General features: G+C 34.1%; 2 protein-coding genes across 2 annotated transcripts; one reads left to right on the top strand and one right to left on the bottom strand.

Annotated features, from left to right (window-relative positions):
- Positions 1 to 6,304: 6,304 nt before the first annotated feature.
- On the top strand, positions 6,305 to 11,248 carry LOC124837111 (T-complex protein 1 subunit gamma). Its single transcript, XM_088099124.1, has 14 exons — positions 6,305 to 6,490; positions 6,765 to 6,880; positions 7,008 to 7,069; positions 7,296 to 7,368; positions 7,474 to 7,541; positions 7,715 to 7,784; positions 7,919 to 7,984; positions 8,077 to 8,148; positions 8,648 to 8,721; positions 9,245 to 9,907; positions 9,980 to 10,105; positions 10,225 to 10,329; positions 10,414 to 10,488; positions 10,771 to 11,248. Exons 2-14 carry the CDS (start codon positions 6,856 to 6,858, stop codon positions 10,957 to 10,959), a joined length of 1,668 nt encoding a protein of 555 aa, XP_087955250.1. The 5' UTR covers positions 6,305 to 6,490; positions 6,765 to 6,855; the 3' UTR covers positions 10,960 to 11,248.
- A 3,420-nt stretch (positions 11,249 to 14,668) lies between these two features.
- LOC148192719 (eukaryotic translation initiation factor 6-2) lies at positions 14,669 to 18,472 on the bottom strand. The gene is made up of 8 exons (XM_088099586.1): positions 18,319 to 18,472; positions 17,414 to 17,468; positions 17,157 to 17,253; positions 16,910 to 16,995; positions 16,681 to 16,725; positions 15,913 to 16,043; positions 15,217 to 15,327; positions 14,669 to 15,135 (listed from the first exon to the last, which is right to left on the bottom strand). The coding sequence occupies exons 2-8, from the start codon at positions 17,421 to 17,423 to the stop codon at positions 14,878 to 14,880; spliced, it is 738 nt and encodes a 245-aa protein (XP_087955712.1). The 5' UTR covers positions 17,424 to 17,468; positions 18,319 to 18,472; the 3' UTR covers positions 14,669 to 14,877.
- Positions 18,473 to 19,047: the final 575 nt, after the last annotated feature.

Here is a 19,047-nt window from a genome sequence, read left to right as displayed (position 1 = left end):
GATGCGGGTACTGTGAATGGGCTAACATATGATCTTTCTAAAGCTTGGAGTACAGACAACTGGGTGCCGGTACTCAAACTGATAATATTATGTTAAGAACTTAAGGTAAAATGGTTGTAAACTTTTCTATTTTTTCAAAAAGAAAAAAATTAAAAAGTAAGAAAAGATAGTATTAAATGAATGTAAAAGTTTTAGACGAGTCAAATAATCATTTTTCTTATTTATGATTTCTTCTACCTCTTTGCGTATAAAAGACAAAAGGATCCTAATATAATATATATATATATATATATATATATATATATATCCTATTTTCATTTTTCTCTATTCTTCTCTTAGTCTCTTTTACTGTTGACTTGTTTAAACATGAAAACTGATATGATAAAATAGATTTTTGGGACAATATTTTGATACAGCATGTCAGTTTTTCATTGAATTTAAAGTTTGTCAGTACAATAACAAATAAATAATAAAATGGTGAGAAAATGATACATGTGTTGTGTTGAAATATTATAAAAATATCTTTTTCTTTTGATAATTGACATTGTCCGCCACTATAGTCATACATACATGTCCAACAACATTAAAGATGTTAAAATACTTTAAATTCATAAGTAAATCTTGCTCATCATCTATTTAACCGGTTGAATTGAAAAAAAATACAATTTTTTAAAATGTGAATAACACTGAATCTGATTCACTTTATCAAGTTAAAGGATTTAAAGGATTAAATAAGGTTGAAGTGAGTCGATATGACAATTTGATAATTATTTCATAATTTTTTTTATTATAATTATTTGTTACTTTTAGATTGACAATTTGATTTTTTTAATGAGTAAAATGTTGTTTAATAAATTTGGATATTTAATTTATTTATTTGTTAAATTATGTAGATTGATACTTTATTTAATTATAATAATAATATTTAGTGAAATAGGTTAATACTTTTGATTGTATTATTATAAAAAAAAAGTCAAGTTAGTATTATAATAAATATATAGTAAGTTGGAAGAACAAAGCATTTTAAAACGAGTCAATTGGGTTGAGTTGAATTGTAAAATTTCTAACTTTTAAATAACTTACTTTTAATTCAACATGTAGTAAACTAACTAATGTGAAATAGATTGTTACTTTTATGTGTAAGTTTAGTAAACCAATATAATATGATTTGATTAGGGGTAGCAATGCAGGTCGTTCCAGTCTAGTTAGGTTTCTCCTGTTTTGAAAATACAAGCTCAATAGTCTAGTATGTCTGGCATAGGTCCTGACTCGCAATTTTCTTTTTTATTTTCTTTTGATAAAGGTTCAATGTCCTATAAAATTGAGAACTTTGATCAAATTAATCACTTATTATTTTTTCCCACTCAATATTCTCCCATAAATTCCCTCTTTTTACAATTGCTTTTATATAACCAAGAGGGTTAAAAACATATCAAGATATATATATTAGAGACTTTTTATTCAACTATTTAAGACATAAAAAATTTATTTACTTTCTTTAGTCCATTTTAAGAGTTATCATAATTATCATTCCTTCATATGTATTATACAAAATTCAAATTTAAATATTTTTCATCAACTGGTCATTAATTCGAGTACTAATTAACTCTTAAATTCGAATATGTTAGATGAAAAAATATAATTAAAAAGAACCATGTTAAATATACTAGTAAAGTTATATGAATACTAATACTAATTAAAAACAAAGCTATTGTTACTAGTTATAGTTGTTTTGAATATATTATTTATTATTAACTAAACTTTATTAATAAATCAGAAAATTGTACAAGTATTAACTCGTTATTTAAAAGTTTAAATCCTCCCTTGATCCTAATTTTTGTATGGAAATCTCAGTTTGGTACTCATTTTTTCATCTGTCTCAATTGAGTCATATTTTTTGTAAAAATTAACACATTTTACCCTAACCGTTAACTGGTCTCAGACGGCGTTAAATTAAGGTCATATGGTGCAGAGAGAATGTGTTGATGTGAGTTCTTCATTTACGTGGAGTGTTTTGATTAAATAAACATGGTGATGTGGCATTATTTACTTCCCTTTATTCACTTTAGGGATATCAGAATTAGGGATTTGAAATTGGAATTGGGGATTTCATTTCCTTCTTGCGAGACGAAGCGGAAGACGATCACCAACTGCAATCTTGGACAAGACGAAGAGAATCCAGCCGATAGTTGACGCGAACTAAGGTAAGGTATTTCGTGTTTGGTTTTTTGTTTGAACGTATAAATGTCTTTTTGCTTTTACGAACATGTGCGTCTTTGATAATTGGGTTTTTGTTTTGCTCTATAACTATTTATAATGATTTGCGGTCCCCATTTTGCATGTTCAATTGTTATATTGTAGTTTAGACATTGTGGTCCCAAATTTTCTTTGTTGAATTGTTTATCAGCTGTAGTGGTCCCCTGTCTGTGAGTGTTTCGTTAGTGGGGATGTTACTTTGTTCCATGTCCCCCTGTCTGTGTCAGTGTGAGTGTTTAGTTAGTGAGTGAGTGTTCCCATAGTGGTAGGACTGTAATATTCCAAAGATTTTTTAACCCCCATAATGTACAGGTTATAAAAGCAACTTGTTGACATGGATGAAGAACGTATTAAAATTGTGGTCCACCATTGTGGACATTTTGTCAGTGATGATAATGGGTTGTTAAAATTTGATGGAGAGAGAGCATAATGGTCTTGTGATCCAGACCTGTGAAGCTATTTTGGCATAGTAGCCTCAGTCAAAGAATTAGGTCATATGGACATCAAAGAATTATGGTACAATTTAGGAGGTCAGTCTGTCGACCCAGATAGGTTAGAATTATTAACTGATGATAGGGGTGTCATGCATATGTTGAACATTTCTAGGTTAAATGATGAAGTTCATCTGTATGTGGTTCATAATATGATGGAACCAGAAATAATAGAAATGATTGATTGGGTTGGTGGTCATCTTGATGATGAAGGTGATGTTGCAACACAAGTGGAGGAGGATGAGGTTGTTGGTGATGGTGAGGATGCTGAGGTCCATCAGGTTGAGGATGGTGAGGTCCATCATGTAGAGGAAGTTGAGGTACATGAGGTACATGATTTTGAGCTAGAGGATTTAGGAGAGGATGATGATGTAGAGGACAGTGAGGGTGAGGATGTACATGAGGCAAAGACTGAGGAGGAAGATGTAGATGATGAAGAAGTTGATGTTAGTGAAGAAAGTCTAATTGATGTTAACGTCCAGTGTGACATTGGGACTTCTAAAGGAAATGTGAGGCAAGAACCTTGCAGTCCAGTACTTGAGTCTTCACGGTCAACAGATAATGTTTGTATTCATGATGTTCATGGGTTGTCTGACAATGAGTGGCTATCAGAGGAGTTGATTAGTGGATCAGATAGTGAGGACAATGATGGGTCCACTAAGATAAGGTTTCCCACTTTTAGTATGCCTAGAAGTTTGGAGGCTTATAAATGGGAAGTAGAAACTTATTTCGCTGAGAAAAAGGAATTCACATATGTCATTAGGACTTATGCACTAAGTAATGGGAGAAGTTTAAAATTTATTAAGAATGACAAGAAAAGGATTTTTGTGAAGTGCTTGGGTGGAAAAGGAAATTGTAAACGGTATGCCTATTGTTCCTTTAGGAGTGATGTCAATGCATGGCAACTAAGAAAAGTGTTTGATGCTCACAGTTGTAGTAGAGATTTCAATGTAAAGTTGATGACTTCAAAGTGGTTGAGTCAAATGATGGAGAAAACTATGAGAGAAAACCCTACTGTGAAGGTCATGGACATTAGGGAGAAAGTCACTAGGAAATGGATTGTAGGAATTTCAAGAAATATGGCTTTTAGGGCAAGAGTCATGGCAAAAGATAATGTTGAAGGGTCATTCAAGGAACAATTTAGAAGACTTTATGATTATGGTCATGAGCTGCTGAAAACAAATCCAGGTACAACAGTACAAATAAAAGTTGGTAACAATAATGGTAAGGTAATATTCCAAAGATTTTATGCATGCTTAATGGTCATTTGTTGTAGACCTATTATTGGGTTGGATGAATGCTTTTTGAAAGGCAAGTATGGAGGGGAGTTACTAACAACAGTGGGAAGAGATGGAAACGGCCAAATGTTACCCATAGCATATGTTGTTGTTGAGGTAGAAAACAAAGAGTCGTGGACTTGGTTCTTAGAGCATCTAATTGAGGACCTTGGTGGGGAAGCTGTCTGTGCAGGATGCACATTTATTTTAGACCAACAAAAGGTCAGTCAATGTTCAATATCTTCTACATATAACTGAATATCTTCATTACACAAATGTTAATTACAATATATTGTATATGTAACTCAATATCTTGAATATGTCAGGGTCTTTTGCCAGCAATTCAAGATCTTCTACCTGGGGTAGAACAAAGATTTTGTGTTAGGCATTCATATTCAAACTTCAGAAAAAAAAATTCCTGAAAAAAACCTTAAACGTCTCAAGTGGAGGGCAGCAACAACTACACATCCACAACAATGGGAGGCTGAAATGAGGAATATTAAAGACATCAAAGAACTTGGACACAACAAAAAAGGTTGTCCACAAAGACCTCCAACAGTAGAGGTTCCTACTGCCTAATCTGCTGAACAAACAGAAGTCAGCCAATCTCCACCAACAAATGTTCCAATAACTCAAGAATCTATTATGATTGGTACTGACCAATGTCCTGAACAACCAGAACCCAACCAATCTTCAGCAACACAAGTTCCTATTACTCACGAAACAACTATGCATGTATCTGATGAATGATCTGATGAATGATCTAATGTACTAAACTTATTTATATTTTGTAGCAAATGATTGCTCTATCATTTTGAACACACTCTATTATGATGTAATCTTCATGTATTTTGGATATGAAAGTTGACGTATTTTGGATATGTAAGATAATGATCTTATCATTTTGAACACATTTTGTTATGATGTAAGACAATGATTTTGGTTATGACAAAGTGATTATTGCCCAATTTCATTATCAGTCATGATCTTTATTGCTTATTGCTTTATGATGTTTGTTTTCCACTTAAATTACCAATATAATTAAAAGAAATTAAATCAGACACATTATCATTGTAATCACTCGCCTTCATAAATAAAAGACACATTACATAAAAGCCAAGTTTCATCAATGAAATCAAATGAGACAGTATCAACCAAGTTTCAGCAACATTGCTAATACAATTACTTTCAAAACAAATATCACAAAGATCATCCCCACTAAGAATTTCAACCACTTTTCCAACTTAACTAAACTTTTCTCAGTTAAAATTTTGATCTTTTCACCATATCTTTCTTCCATCTGTAGTACAATGTGTTCCATGCTCATCACACCCACTTCTTCATTTCTTACACTACCACTCCTTTCTTCTACATTCAGCCCATTTCCTTCATTTGCTTCTTCAATGCACCACTGAAAGAAGTTGCAGCCAACCAATTCTTCACTCCCACCCTGTTCAACAAGAACACACACTCCTTCGCGAAAACCCAAATAAATAGACAAAGATTTATGCTTATGTAAAACTGACCTTGAAGTTAGGGCAACCCCAGAATTTTCCCCCCTTGTTTTTAGGGGTTCTCAAAATACGGAACACTGCATTCTGACCACAGAAGCATGTTGGTTTTGCACCCAACCTCCTAAGACTGCCACTATTGTGTTGCATGGTCGAACCCAAACATTTGCAAGAGGAAGATGAACGAGACATCCTTACCAGCACCTCAACACCATAGTGCTTGGCGAAGACGAAAGACAGCAGGTGTGCTTGGCGAAGACGAAAGACAAAAGACAAACTTCTTCTTCCCCAAGACGAAAATATACTTTGGATGAGAGGGGATGCCCTTAAATGTTAGAGCTTGGTCGTCCACCTGGATAAAACACAAGAGTCATTCAACTTTAGTGCACAATGCCACGTGGATAAAAGAAAAAATACAGCTCAGATAAATTTAACATCGTCTGAGACTAGTTAACAGTTATGATAAAATGTGTTAATTTTTACAAAAAATATGACATAATCGAGACAAATGAAAAAATGAAGACCGAACTGCAAACAAAAATGAGGACCGAGAAAGGGTTTAAACCTTATTTAAAATAGCGTGAACGTTTATCTTTCTAATTTTAATTAACGAGTCTCCTCTCATTATTTACCACTCGTAATCATATGTTAAAAATCAATTATTAGTATAATTAAATAGAGTGATGTAAGTATAACACATACAAAAAAAAATTAACAGTAATAATTTGAAAAGGTAAAGAAGTAAAATCAATAAAATGAGGCGCTGGGAGGTTCAAGGGTTTTCTAGCACATTTTGGCGGAAAACCTCGGCGTAGTAACTCACACTACACTCTTCCGCCCGATTATCTCTCGATCATTTCTTTGTGCCCTAGCGCCTCTTCCGCCGCCGCTGCTGCCAACCACCGTTTCTCTCGCCGCTCCCGGTACCGATCGAGCCTTCTCCGGCCAAGTTCAGGTAACAAGCATTCGTCTCTGATCTGGTGTTGCTTGAGTCGTCATTTACTGCATCGCCACCCTCGTATTGTTATTTAGGGTTCTGCTTTTGGATTCACTGATAATATGTTCATTTTGTCCGTTTTCTGCATTCGGAAAACGTTTGAATCTGCATCGTTTTGTTAAGAGAAAACTGTTTGAGTTTGAAAACTAATTTTCTTTATTTCTGGATTCCTCGTTAACTTGTTCACTTCGCGGCGTTTGAGTTTGAAACTAACTTGCTTTAGCGAACTTAGATTTCACGAGCTTCGTCAGGAGTACATCTTCTGTTGCTGGATTTAGTTCTCGCGTGTGAACATTTTCGTAATATTTTGAGTCCAAAAAATCATGCACGCGCCAGTTCTCGTTCTCCGTAAGTTCTTTGTCTTCTCTTACGCTCATATTTTTTCTTTTGTTTTTTTTAAAAAATAATTTTAATGACTGTTTTCGTATTTTATTGGTTTTAAAGTGGTTTTGTATTTTGTGTATCTGATTTGCAGAGGACTCTTTGAAACGGGAGTCTGGAGCTAAAGTGAGATATGCTGTTATTCAGGCAGCAAAGGTAATTTTTATGTATACACTTATATGTGAGAAGAAAAAAAGTTATTTTCTTCTATAATTGTCTGAACTTGCTTAACTTTTATAGATGTTAACGTCTCACTTTTTCACAAGCTAAGGATCATAGGTTGATCTAAGTAGTTATGAAAAAAATGATTTTAGCTGAACCTAACTTGTCACTACAAATGTTCATTAGTTGTTTCTAATCTAATATTTTTAACGAGTGCCAGGCTGTTGCTGATGTAGTCCGTACAACACTGGGACCCAGGTCCATGCTAAAAATGCTTCTTGATGCTCAAGGAGGTTAGTGTTTTCATTTTTTTACACCAAACTACAACTTATTGAAGACCCTCGTATCCTTTGCATTTATATGGTTCTCATTCATTCTTTTTCATTGCAAATCAACAGGAATTGTTGTTACCAATGATGGAAATGCTATATTACGTGAATTAGACCTTGCTCACCCAGCTGCGAAGGTATTTGCTGTATCCTTTGTGTCAATTCATTGAAATTTCTTTGTCATGCATACATTATACATACTGCACTCCGAGCTTTGAATTTTATGAACATCTCTTCTGTGATTTTGCTGGTTTAGTTTTTCTTTATTATGAAACTTTCTAACAGTGTTTTCTTTTTGCAACGTAAACAGTCAATGATTGAATTAAGTCGCACCCAAGACCAAGAAGTAGGGGATGGAACAACATCTGTCATCATTCTTGGTATGTTTCATTATGATTTAATAGAAAATTCTGGATTTTGTTATATTGTGTTATGAATAATGGATTGGATCTTACTTTAATTTTTGGGCACCATATTGTCTTACAGCAATCATTATCTTGTATTTTGGGTGCAGCTGGTGAGATGCTTCATGTTGCTGATGCATTCATTGACAAAATTCACCCTACAGTTATTTGCCGAGGTAACTTATTAGTATATTTTTAATAAGTGTTTTTCTCCTACAAGCTGTAAAATTGTTTATATAAATGAATGCTACGATTATGTAATCTGCAGCATATACCAAAGCTTTGGAGGATGCTATTGCTGTTCTTGACAAAATTGCAATGCCTATTGATGCTCAGGATCGTAAGTCTATTGCCAAGTTTTTACTTTTGTGCTATAAATTTCTTCCTCTCAATAATAGAAAAAAATCTTCTCTCTACCATCCTTAAGGAATTGGTCAAGAGAAGGAAGCCTGGGTCTTACATTTGAAAAGTTGCAAATTTGAGTTTCCACTCAATTTTATAGGATTAGATCAAATGAATGTCCCCTTTAATTATATAGCCATTTTCTGGTGCACCTTCTCTTCCCCCAAACTTTTGTACCAAAAATGTTTATGGTGTGCTAAACTTTTTCAATTCTTTACTCTAATTGCTTGTAGACAAAGAGCCTTGGTAGGTTTTCTAAAGTAAAAATAGTTCAGTTACAACAGGGAGGTGATTTTTTTCAAGTTTGCCAGTGCCTTGTTGGATTAAATTTTGATGCAAAATCTTCTAGTAATTTGAGTAATGTTCAGTAACCGAGCATGATGGCTCCATTTAATTACTTTGTGTATAACTGAAAGCTATGCTTAATTAAACTGCAGGAGGTATAATGCTGGGGTTAGTAAAGAGCTGCATAGGTACCAAGTTCACAGGTCAATTTGGGGATTTAATTGCTGTGAGTTTTCCTCTATCTCTTGGGCTAGGATTTCTATTTTTTTGTTTTTCTTTTATATAATTGTTGAGCTGTATGTTTGTTCTGGTAAATGGTTATTCTTTAAATTCTTTTACAATCCAAAGTCAAGATGTCGGCTGTCATCTGTACATTGTTTTTCTCACTAAAGTGTGGTTTGTTTTTTTTGATGAATATGGTTTACTTGATCATTATCTATATTTTTTTTGCTTCTAAATGTGTTTTAAGTTATCTTTACTTAGTTAGATGGGAGGCTGAATTTAGGTTATTTGTCTATGTTCATCAAACTAATATATTTTCTTACATTTGTATAGATACGTGAAAACTTAGTTATATAGTGATTTGATTTCATTTAGCTCTTGCTCTTCAGTTTTGTTGTTTACTGCTTGAGTGAATAGGTTTTAAACCTGATGATGCTTGATTGTTGAAAATTATTATATCCTTCTGCTATTGGCATTTCTGGATCTGTTGAGTTATGTATCATATATTCTTCCTTGGTTACTTCCAGGATTTAGCTATTGATGCTACTGCAACAGTAGGTGTTGAGATTGGCCAAGGTTTGAGAGATGTAGATATTAAAAATTATATTAAGGTTGAAAAGGTCCCTGGGGGGCAGCTGGAGGATTCTAGAGTACTCAAGGGAGTTATGATAAACAAAGATGTGGTTGCACCTGGCAAAATGAGGAGAAAGATTGTTAACCCACGCATCATTCTTCTTGATTGTCCCCTTGAGTATAAAAAGGGTGAAAACCAAACAAATGCTGAACTGCTCAAAGAAGAAGACTGGAATCTCTTATTGAAGATGGAAGAAGAATATATTGAGGAGATGTGCATGCAGATACTGAAGTTTAAGCCTGACGTGGTAATCACGGAGAAGGGTCTGAGTGATTTGGCTTGTCATTATCTGAGCAAGCATGGAGTTAGTGCAATCAGGAGGCTGAGGAAAACTGATAATAATAGAATTGCTAAGGCATGTGGTGCTGTTATTGTGAATAGACCGGATGAATTGCAAGAATCTGACGTTGGTACTGGTGCTGGGTTATTTGAGGTTAAGAAAATTGGAGATGAGTACTTTGCATATATTGTTGATTGTAAAGACCCCAAGGCCTGCACCGTACTACTAAGGGGAGCTAGTAAGGATCTTTTAAATGAAGTTGAAAGAAACCTACAGGTAAGCTATTCAAATGTTCTAGGAATTTAGATTTTATCATATCATACTGCTTACAGAAACTTTTTTTTTCAGGATGCCATGTCTGTTGCAAGGAACATAATAAAAAATCCAAAACTTGTTCCTGGAGGCGGTGCAACAGAGTTGACAGTGTCAGCTGCCTTGAAACAGAAGAGTTCTTCTATCGAGGGCATAGAAAAAGTGAGTTTATTTTATATGAACTAGTTGCCGTACTGCTTTATATTAGGTGGATTGTAGTTCTGTCTCTTATCTGTTGCAGTTTACACTGGTTCTCACCTAAGATTCTTGTTGACTAACAGTGGCCGTATGAAGCTGCTGCCATTGCTTTTGAAGCTATACCACGTACTCTGGCACAAAATTGTGGAGTAAATGTCATCCGGACTATGACTGCTCTCCAAGGAAAAGTAAGAATAGTTTAGTAGCACGTGTATACTGTCTTTTCTATGAAGGTCTGATAATGTTTAACGTTGTGTTCTTGAAAATACTAGCACGCAAATGGGGAAAATGCATGGATTGGTATAGATGGAAATACTGGTAGCATCACTGACATGAAAGAGCGCAAGGTACTTCACTTTCATCCTATTCTGTTGCATATGCATATTGTAAATGGTACCAAAAACTGCCATTTGTTATTTGCCTGCTGGGAGTTATTCACATTAGACTTAGGAATTAACATTTCAGTTATTTCCAGAAGAGGGAACAAAGTGAGAAACCCTGCGTTTATTTCATTAGCAGAATAGTCATTATCTTGTTGTATTCTTGCTTCCCTCCTGAAATTTGCCACCTTATCTTGTTTCAAAGTTTTAGCAAGTGAACTCAAAATTCTGCTCTAATGTGATGTTTAGATCTGGGATGCCTACAATGTAAAGGCGCAAGCTTTTAAGACTGCCATTGAAGCTGCTTGCATGCTTCTGAGGATTGATGATATAGTGAGTGGTATCAAGAAGAAGCAGGCCCCTGGAGGTTCAGGTTCTTCAAAACCCAAGATTGAGACCGAGGCAGATGCTGACAATGAACAAATCCTTCCTGACTGAGAATATAGGTTCAATTGACACTGCTTTTTGATTCAGTTGATCACATACTAGGTTCTTGGTCCTCATTAAATATTATCAATATTCTTAGAAGTTCTGGGTCCTTGACTGGGCTGGTTTTTTGTGCCTTGTACTGTTTGCAAGAGCGATTTGTGAACCGTAGTTTATTTTAAAGACTATTAACTGGCTTATGATTTATTGGGTGTTTTAGGTCTACTGTTGAGATTTTGTGGCGGGGTCAGACATACCAGTTTCACCAATTTTGTTGAGCTGTTTTTTGTTTCTGTTCCTATTCGTTTGTGAAACGTTTTTTTACATACACGCACTTCCTTATAACTGTTAAATTGTGGTGAAATTTTTTATTTTTTTTCTGATAAATAGTGTTCGATTTCTGAAAATGCAATTGCATGAAAGCTGTCCTCTGCCACTGTAACAATGATGGAAGGTGGTAGCCGATTAGCTCGTCTGTGATTATTTGATTACCACGCCCTTTAGGAAATTAGCAAATAATTAAAAAATGTTTTAAATGGATATATATTAAATGTAGTGAAAAAATTTGCAATTTAATTAAGTAGTGGAGTTTCTTTTTATTGTCTAATCATCAATTATTCTGCCAATGAATCATAATCTAATTATTTAGTGATATTAAAATTATTTTTAAAGGTTAAATATGTTTATTTTTTCAACTATCAAGTGATTTTATTGTCTTTTTTTCAAATTTTGGTACACTTTCAAAACTAACTTTGGTTAGAATTAAGTTGAGTTGGCCAACAGGCCACCCCAATCTGCTAAGCCAACCCACATCTGGGACTCCACGGCCAACCACTGCAACACTCTAGCAGCACCCAACACCACCATTGACTACACTAGTGCAACCACCACGAGGAACCCAGAATCGCAAGAAGAGACCCAAAATTCCAGTAGTGCAACCACCACGAGGAACCCATAACTGCAAGAAGACACTCAAAACGCGGATCAAAAATCCAAAATTCATTGGAACTCTAACCTTCTAAATCACATCATCAAGAACACAAAATTTTCCAAAAACAGAGCCTAAACTGCAAGAATCAGAAACCCAAAATCTCTAATTCATGATCGTCAATTAGCAGAGAAGATTAGATGAATCAACTACAACCTTAAATCAATAATCAGAACCCCAAAATTCTCATTTCCAACCCTAGCCCCATCACGAGTCCAAAACTTACGAAAGAACAAAAATCCAATTCGAACAACACCCAAAGTCGCGAACCAAACGCAATTTCACTTTGTCGTGAAGACATTGGAGAACTCGTCGTCAAGAAGAAAGCATCGCGAACCGCAGTCCAGCGCCTCACCGCCACCAAGCCACACAAACCCTCAGCCCAAACTAGTTCCATCATATGGTTCCTACCTCCAGCTCCGGAGTCGTCGCCTCCAGAAGCCTCCGATTTTGCTGCACTCTTCAAGGCGGAACAAACACCTGAACCCTAAATCTGTAATCCCTAAACCTACCTGGCTCGGACTTGCTTCAGAGCACGACATTGCGCTCACAACGTGCAGCCACAAGGAGGAGAGTGCTTTACATGAGAATGTTGAGGTCCATGATAGAGATCTTCACATATCTCTTCTTCTGTTGTTACCAAACGGTAAACGGCAGGAAGAAGCAGAGTGGTGAGGGAGAAGAAGATAGGAACCGAACGACTGAAGACAGGAACCGAACGACTGAAGACTACCAAACGTCTGAAGGCAGTGTAGCTACCGAACGGCTGAATGCTACCAAACGGTAGAAGCATGAAAGCCGATCGGTTGCAGTGTTTTAGTATCTTATTAAATAGTTTGTTAATTCTGTTTTTATTTTCTCTTTGTATATATTCTTTGCTTCCGCTATAACTCAATATACTTTTACTTGAATTCATTCACTATTATTCTTTTCTCTGAAGCTCTTTCGCTTCTCTCTTTCTCAAACACTTACATGGTATCAGACCGAACGGCCTCTTCCTGCCTTCTACCGTTCGGTAACAACAGAATAAGAGATTTGTGAAGATCTCTATCCGTCCAGGAAGTGTTGTTTGGGGAAAATGTTTTGGATTTTGAAGGTAGAGATAGGTGGGTATTCGTTTCCTTTTTCAAATTTAACTCGAAATTGTTTCGATTTTTGAACTATGCTTTTCCCTGTCGCGATAATCAAAACCAGAAAGAATCTGGAAAGAAGAGAAGAGTTTCCTGTAAAACCCCAACCCAAGACCAGAGAACAAGACGAAGGACAACACTTCCCCTGAGAACAGACCAAACCGGAAAAGAGGAAGGAGAAAGGGTATCTCCTTTTTCTAACCCGCGACCTCCCTGGGAGAGAAACCCTTGTGTTCAACGTCAGATGCAAGGAAGGAGATGGAAGGAGATGGAAGGAGAGGGAGAGGAGAATAAGATTGACTTAGTGTCAGAAAAAGAAAAAATGACATGACAATCTGTTAGCCAACTCAGCCTAATTCTAACGGGTGTTAGTTTTGGAGGACGAAAAATTATAGTTTTCTTAAGGATAAGGATCAAAGTGTACCAAAGTTTGAAAGAGGAACGAAAAATAAAATCGCTTGAGGGACTAAAAATATATTTAATCCTTATTTTTAGTGTGAATAGTTGTATTGATAGTGTATCAAAACTAATGTGGATATTAAACAATATTTATACGTATATTTCTTGTTTTAATAATGTGATATTATAATAATGATTCGATGGTATACTAGAGCACCATTACTTAAAATTCTGATTTGATTAAATTAGGGCAGTTTCTTCCCATGCAATTTCAATTTGCAACGAATTTTTGTATGTTAGATTGTGTAATTTAAAATTATTTTGAAATGTATAATTTAAGTTGTACTTTTTATTTTATAATTTAGAATGTATGATTTAAAATATAATTTTATATTTTAGAATATATATATATATATATATATATATATATGTATGTATTTTTTTTTTCAGAATATATAATTTAAAATAATATTTATAATACATTTTTTATTTATACTTATTAATGCACGATTTGAAATCTAGATTTAAAATATGAAAATTTATAGAAACGCAGGTTGAAATTATAGAGGTGTAGGAAGAAATGGTGGAAAATACTGCCTTTAAAACAACCCAATTTTCTCCACTTAGTTATTTTCATTTAGATGTCTCTTGCACTTCGTCAAATTTCTTCTTCCATCCCATCAAAATTTTACGCTGAAAAATTAAAACCATTTTGTTCCATTAAACCATTTTGTTCCTCCGTAAATTCAACCATCCGATAAAGTAAATTTTGTATGCTATGATTTAAAATATACTTTTTATTTTGTATTCTAAAATATATAATCTAAAATATAAATTTGTATATTTTAAAGTGTACATTTCATACAATACAAATGGTACATTTTAGAATATAAAATTTATGAAAATGCAGATTAAAATTACGGTGTCGGACTAAATGACCAAAAATACTGTTTTAAAAACAGCTCAAATTTCCCAACCATGGATTATTTTCATTTACATATATAATTGTAATTTTCAATAGCCCTGACGGTGTTGGAGCTCCAATAACCAATTCATAGTTGCCAAAATGTTAAAACCAGATTATGTTCTGCACAATTTTAATCAGCCAAAAAGTTGCTTTGTTCAGAGTTTAGTGCATGGACTTGTTATAAAATAACGTAGAATATGATTGCCTTGAGTTATTTAAACCGCCAACACGAGGGGATTACGCAATAACAAACACCATACATGCATTTGATCCGTGTATCACTAAGATCACCAGATATTCCATGATATCAGAGTTAATGAAAAGTACAACCAGATGGGAACATATATGTCCACAATACAAAAGGAAACTATCGCCAAAACTTATATCTTAACAATCAGCAGTGCAATATCTTGTTGCACAAAACATAACATCATTACTAAGACAGTTCAGACATAGGTATCAACGAGGGATTTCCTCATCTCGTCCACAATGGCACTAGGCTGAGCTTCTCTCAGCTTGAAAACACTCTCAATTACAGATAGCTCTGTTGCAGTGGTGTCTGAACCACAAAATGCTGTCCAATCATTAACTGTCATTCCAGCTGCTATTACTTCACTGCCCCGGTTAACGGTCCCAGCCACCAAAGGAACCTGAAGAAGTGTAGAAAGCTCATCCAGGTCTTCTATGGAAGTATGAGGGTGAACCTGCATCGAGTGTATGGTCAAAAGACAGGGTATATAGATGTCTAAATTATGAATTTTTAATAGATAATATATTTTACTCACCAAACCACCCCTGTTGGAGAAGGCACAGTAACTACCAACAAGAATGTTGCCTGCTATGGTCTGCCTAAAAACTTCTACTCCAAGAACATCTGCAATCATCTCTTCAGTCTCCTGAACAAAAACTTAATGTTGAATACTCGAGCTAGCCAAGATCTATATATAAAATCACAGATAGATGCAAATAACGATGATGGACTAACAGGGTTTGAAGGAAAAAAACGGATTAATATAAACAAAAAGATCAGTATTTTAATATTGACACCTGAATGGGAAATTACTTCATATGCATAGCAATAAGAGAACATGTTTGGCAGACAAACAAGACTTGATTGGGTAGAGAATTAGCCAGAATAACATCTTAAGTTATAAAGGGATTTGTTTTATCAACAAAAATCAGCATTGGGTTTTATCAACATGTTTGGCAGACAAACAAGACTCGATATAAAGGGATTTGTTTTATCAACAAAAACCAGCATTAGGTGATAAAATCCCTACGCTTTGATACATGCTAAATATCGAGTTGTCAAAATTTAAGGGGCTCAGATTCAGAGATAGCAACATATAATAATTAGTACAACGTATTTCACCTCCGTGCTTCACATGAAAACATAAGTCTCTCAAAATCAATTTCTAATTCTAAATATGAATAAACACCTACAGAAAAAAAAAAATTGGTCAACAATAAGGCAACAATACCCTGTCAAGATCAGTGTGTGTGAGGGCCACATGGTCATTACATGCTATACAATTCCCCAGAGCAGATAGCCTTTCGTCAATACGTTGAACAACAACTTGATCAGGTAGACTGTTTCTCAAATGCTGAAGTTCTACAGAATTAACAGAGACAAATAAATCAAATACCATAAGTCAGTATATCATTACTAGAGCGGAATTATATACTGCCAAAAAAAAAGGTAAATTACTTAAAAAAATGTAATGTCAATCCAGAAATCCTATCTTCGGGTCTCAACATACAAAATTTGTACAAACAAAGATATATAATACTGTCAAAAACCCAGTGAAAAATGGGAACAAAAATAATTAAAGGCATAGAGACTAGAGTGTTGATAAAGATGGAGATACAAACAAACAAATGAACAGAATTCAGAATCTTTAAGAAATCAGCTAATTGCACAATCACAGACCAATCCAAAACACCAAGTCAATCATTCGGTACTTAAACTAGTAAATTTGTCAAGATCCTTTCAATTACAGATAACAGAAGCAATAGTAGTAAAACATATTATCAAAATCAGCGATTATTCATCCAATGTGCTAACAGCCCCCAGAATCATCAATCAGATATTGAGTAACCTTTTGACATATTTCATTCAGAGTCAATAGGATGAATTTCCGTTTGGGAAGACAGGGAGTTCCAAAGCATAACAGGCCAAAGCACATGATATTAAAGCTGCATCATAAAGCACAAAGAATCAAAGAAAATATAACAGAAATAGGAATTACCTTGATCTGTGGTGGTATGGGGCAAGAGAAGCCCATTCTTGTTTCCTGCAAACCAATTTCAAGGAAAATTAATTAGGTCCAATAAAGAGACAATAACTAGAAAGAAGAAATAAGTGCCGTTTTTTGTTAATTAGAAAAAAAAAATATCTGTTTATACGATGGATCCATCTCAATGGACTATAACTACTTGACAAACCAATAGAACAAATGAGGATAAGAAAAACATTACCGGCACAAAGACGACCAATAATCCGAGTACCCCCAATTGATGTCTTGACCACAGGGATAACATCAGCTAACTCAGCTTCAAATACACTGTATCAAGCAACATATTAATCTCTGATACTATCATAACAAATTGAAACCAACATATATATATATATATATATATATATATATATATGTGTGTGTGTGTGTACACACACACATATACACACACTAAGCAATGTTTTCAATAGTCCATGATGAATGAAAACCTGTAGAAGCTTTCAGAACCTCCAATGGCAACCAAGCAGTAGGCATTGGTAAGTTTAGAGAAGACTCCAACTTCACAATTATTTTCAAACTGAAGTCCTGCAGGAAATCCATAGTCATCAGATATATTAATTTAAAAAGTAAAAAAGATTTCCACCAAAGAAATACCATAAAATAATAGACACAATAAAAACACAAATGAGTCAACTTGGTAAAGGTACCAATTAAACAGATTGGGAGACATATATGTTTCACTTACTAGTTGCCATGATTGAGAATGACAGAAATCTGACCCAAGTAATCAAATTGATGATCTACAGCACCAGAATTCAAATCAGAAAAACAAAATAAAGGTTCCTTGTTTCATATGAAAATAAACTTAAACAATAAACACCTCGTCTAAAAGACGTAACCCGCACAGCTCACAATCTGTGGATGCAGGTCCTCACCTTATTAGACTTTACATTAAGGTATTGGAATTTGGATATTAGATGGAAATTTTTATGAAAAAATGGTTAGAAGGGGTAGCGTTGCTCAAACAACTCTTCTTCCATGGACAGTTTCAGATGATAAACCCACAAATTAACTTACTACAACTGATGCTCACCAAAATTGAATAAAAAGGAAGGAAAATAAACAGAAAATGAGTGACTTCTCCACTAGACACTCCTTCATTTTATTGCCACGTAAAAACTGTGTATTTTCTACTGCTAAGATCATTTGTAGACATGATCAAACGCGGTAGAACACAATAAGAAGATTGCTACATTATTAATATTTAACATTCAAAAACTCATGTGAAAGTGATACATTTATATCCGTGTAAAAAGAAATACAGTTAGTTTGCACTCCTTCATTTTGAATCTTCTAAAGATAAAAAATCCTTCAAAGAAATAAAAGTTCTGAAAAATACTTTTCCAGAAAAAGTAAACTGTCAGACATGCACTTAGTTTAGTCCATTATTGTCAATTAAAATATGAAAAAGGATTATTGTATTTTGCATCTGAAATCTTCGTGATAATTTCATCTCAGCAACCCAATCAAATAAAGATAATAAATTTTGAAAAAAGAGGGAACCCCCAATTCCCAAATCATCCATAACCTAATTTGGGAGTATTATGAAGGGAGAGTTATTTGGATGTGCGGACATGAAGAGAAAAATACCTAGTGCAGCGCTTAGGAATGGAAGGTCACGGCAAAGATAAAAGCGAAGATAGCGGCGGCGTCGGAAGAGAAGTTGCCGGAGCTGAAAACAAAGCAAGGGAGTCGGGGAGAGAAATTAGGGTATCCTGTTTTTGTAGTGGTATATACCGTGGCCTCCACGTTTATTTATTTATTTATATTATAAATTTAATTTAATTATGTTCTAAATAAATAGAACAATCAAAATTTAGATTAAGATATGAAGTGATTTTAAACAACTAAATCGCGTTATTAGTTCAGGATAAACATTTATTCTATAAAGCTAAAATAAAATAAAACATGTATTTATACAAAAAAACATAAATATTTGTAATACAATACAATTAGTTAAAATATTGATATTTTTTTATCTTTATAAAGATAAAACAACCTAACAACCTTCAATCAACTCTTTTTTTAATTAAAAGAACTTAAAACCTGCTTTTAAATTGTTTGATGAAAGATGAAAATTTGATAAAAGGGTAAATCTCAAGTTGGGAGACATCAAGGTCAAATGCTTCTGATGAAGCTTTTTTTAAGTGACAACAACAATAATAAGCACACGCATAAATAAATAAATAAATAAATATATATATATATATATATATATATATATATATATATAATTATTTGAATTTTAAAAATTGTTAATAAAATCCGTTAACTTACTGTAAAAATAAACTAAATTTAAAAATCACAATTTGTTTAGAA

This window comes from Vigna umbellata, chromosome 9 (assembly GCF_029865625.1).
Source record: "Vigna umbellata cultivar VRB3 chromosome 9, Vumbellata_1.0, whole genome shotgun sequence".
NCBI lineage: Eukaryota > Viridiplantae > Streptophyta > Magnoliopsida > Fabales > Fabaceae > Vigna > Vigna umbellata.
The sequence above is the reverse complement of the archived record's forward strand: the minus strand, read 5'-3'. Positions and strand labels throughout refer to the sequence as shown.

Coding starts and splice junctions, on each gene's coding strand:
- LOC148192719 (XM_088099586.1), bottom strand. Junction 16,996..17,156: donor GGTTCTGAAAGCTTCTACAG/GTTTTCATTCAT, acceptor TGCTTGATACAG/TGTATTTGAAGCTGAGTTAG. Junction 15,136..15,216: donor TCTCCAACAGGGGTGGTTTG/GTGAGTAAAATA, acceptor CACTCGATGCAG/GTTCACCCTCATACTTCCAT.
- LOC124837111 (XM_088099124.1), top strand. CDS start 6,856: ATGCACGCGCCAGTTCTCGTTCTCC. Junction 6,881..7,007: donor CGCGCCAGTTCTCGTTCTCC/GTAAGTTCTTTG, acceptor TCTGATTTGCAG/AGGACTCTTTGAAACGGGAG. Junction 9,908..9,979: donor AAGTTGAAAGAAACCTACAG/GTAAGCTATTCA, acceptor TTTTTTTTTCAG/GATGCCATGTCTGTTGCAAG.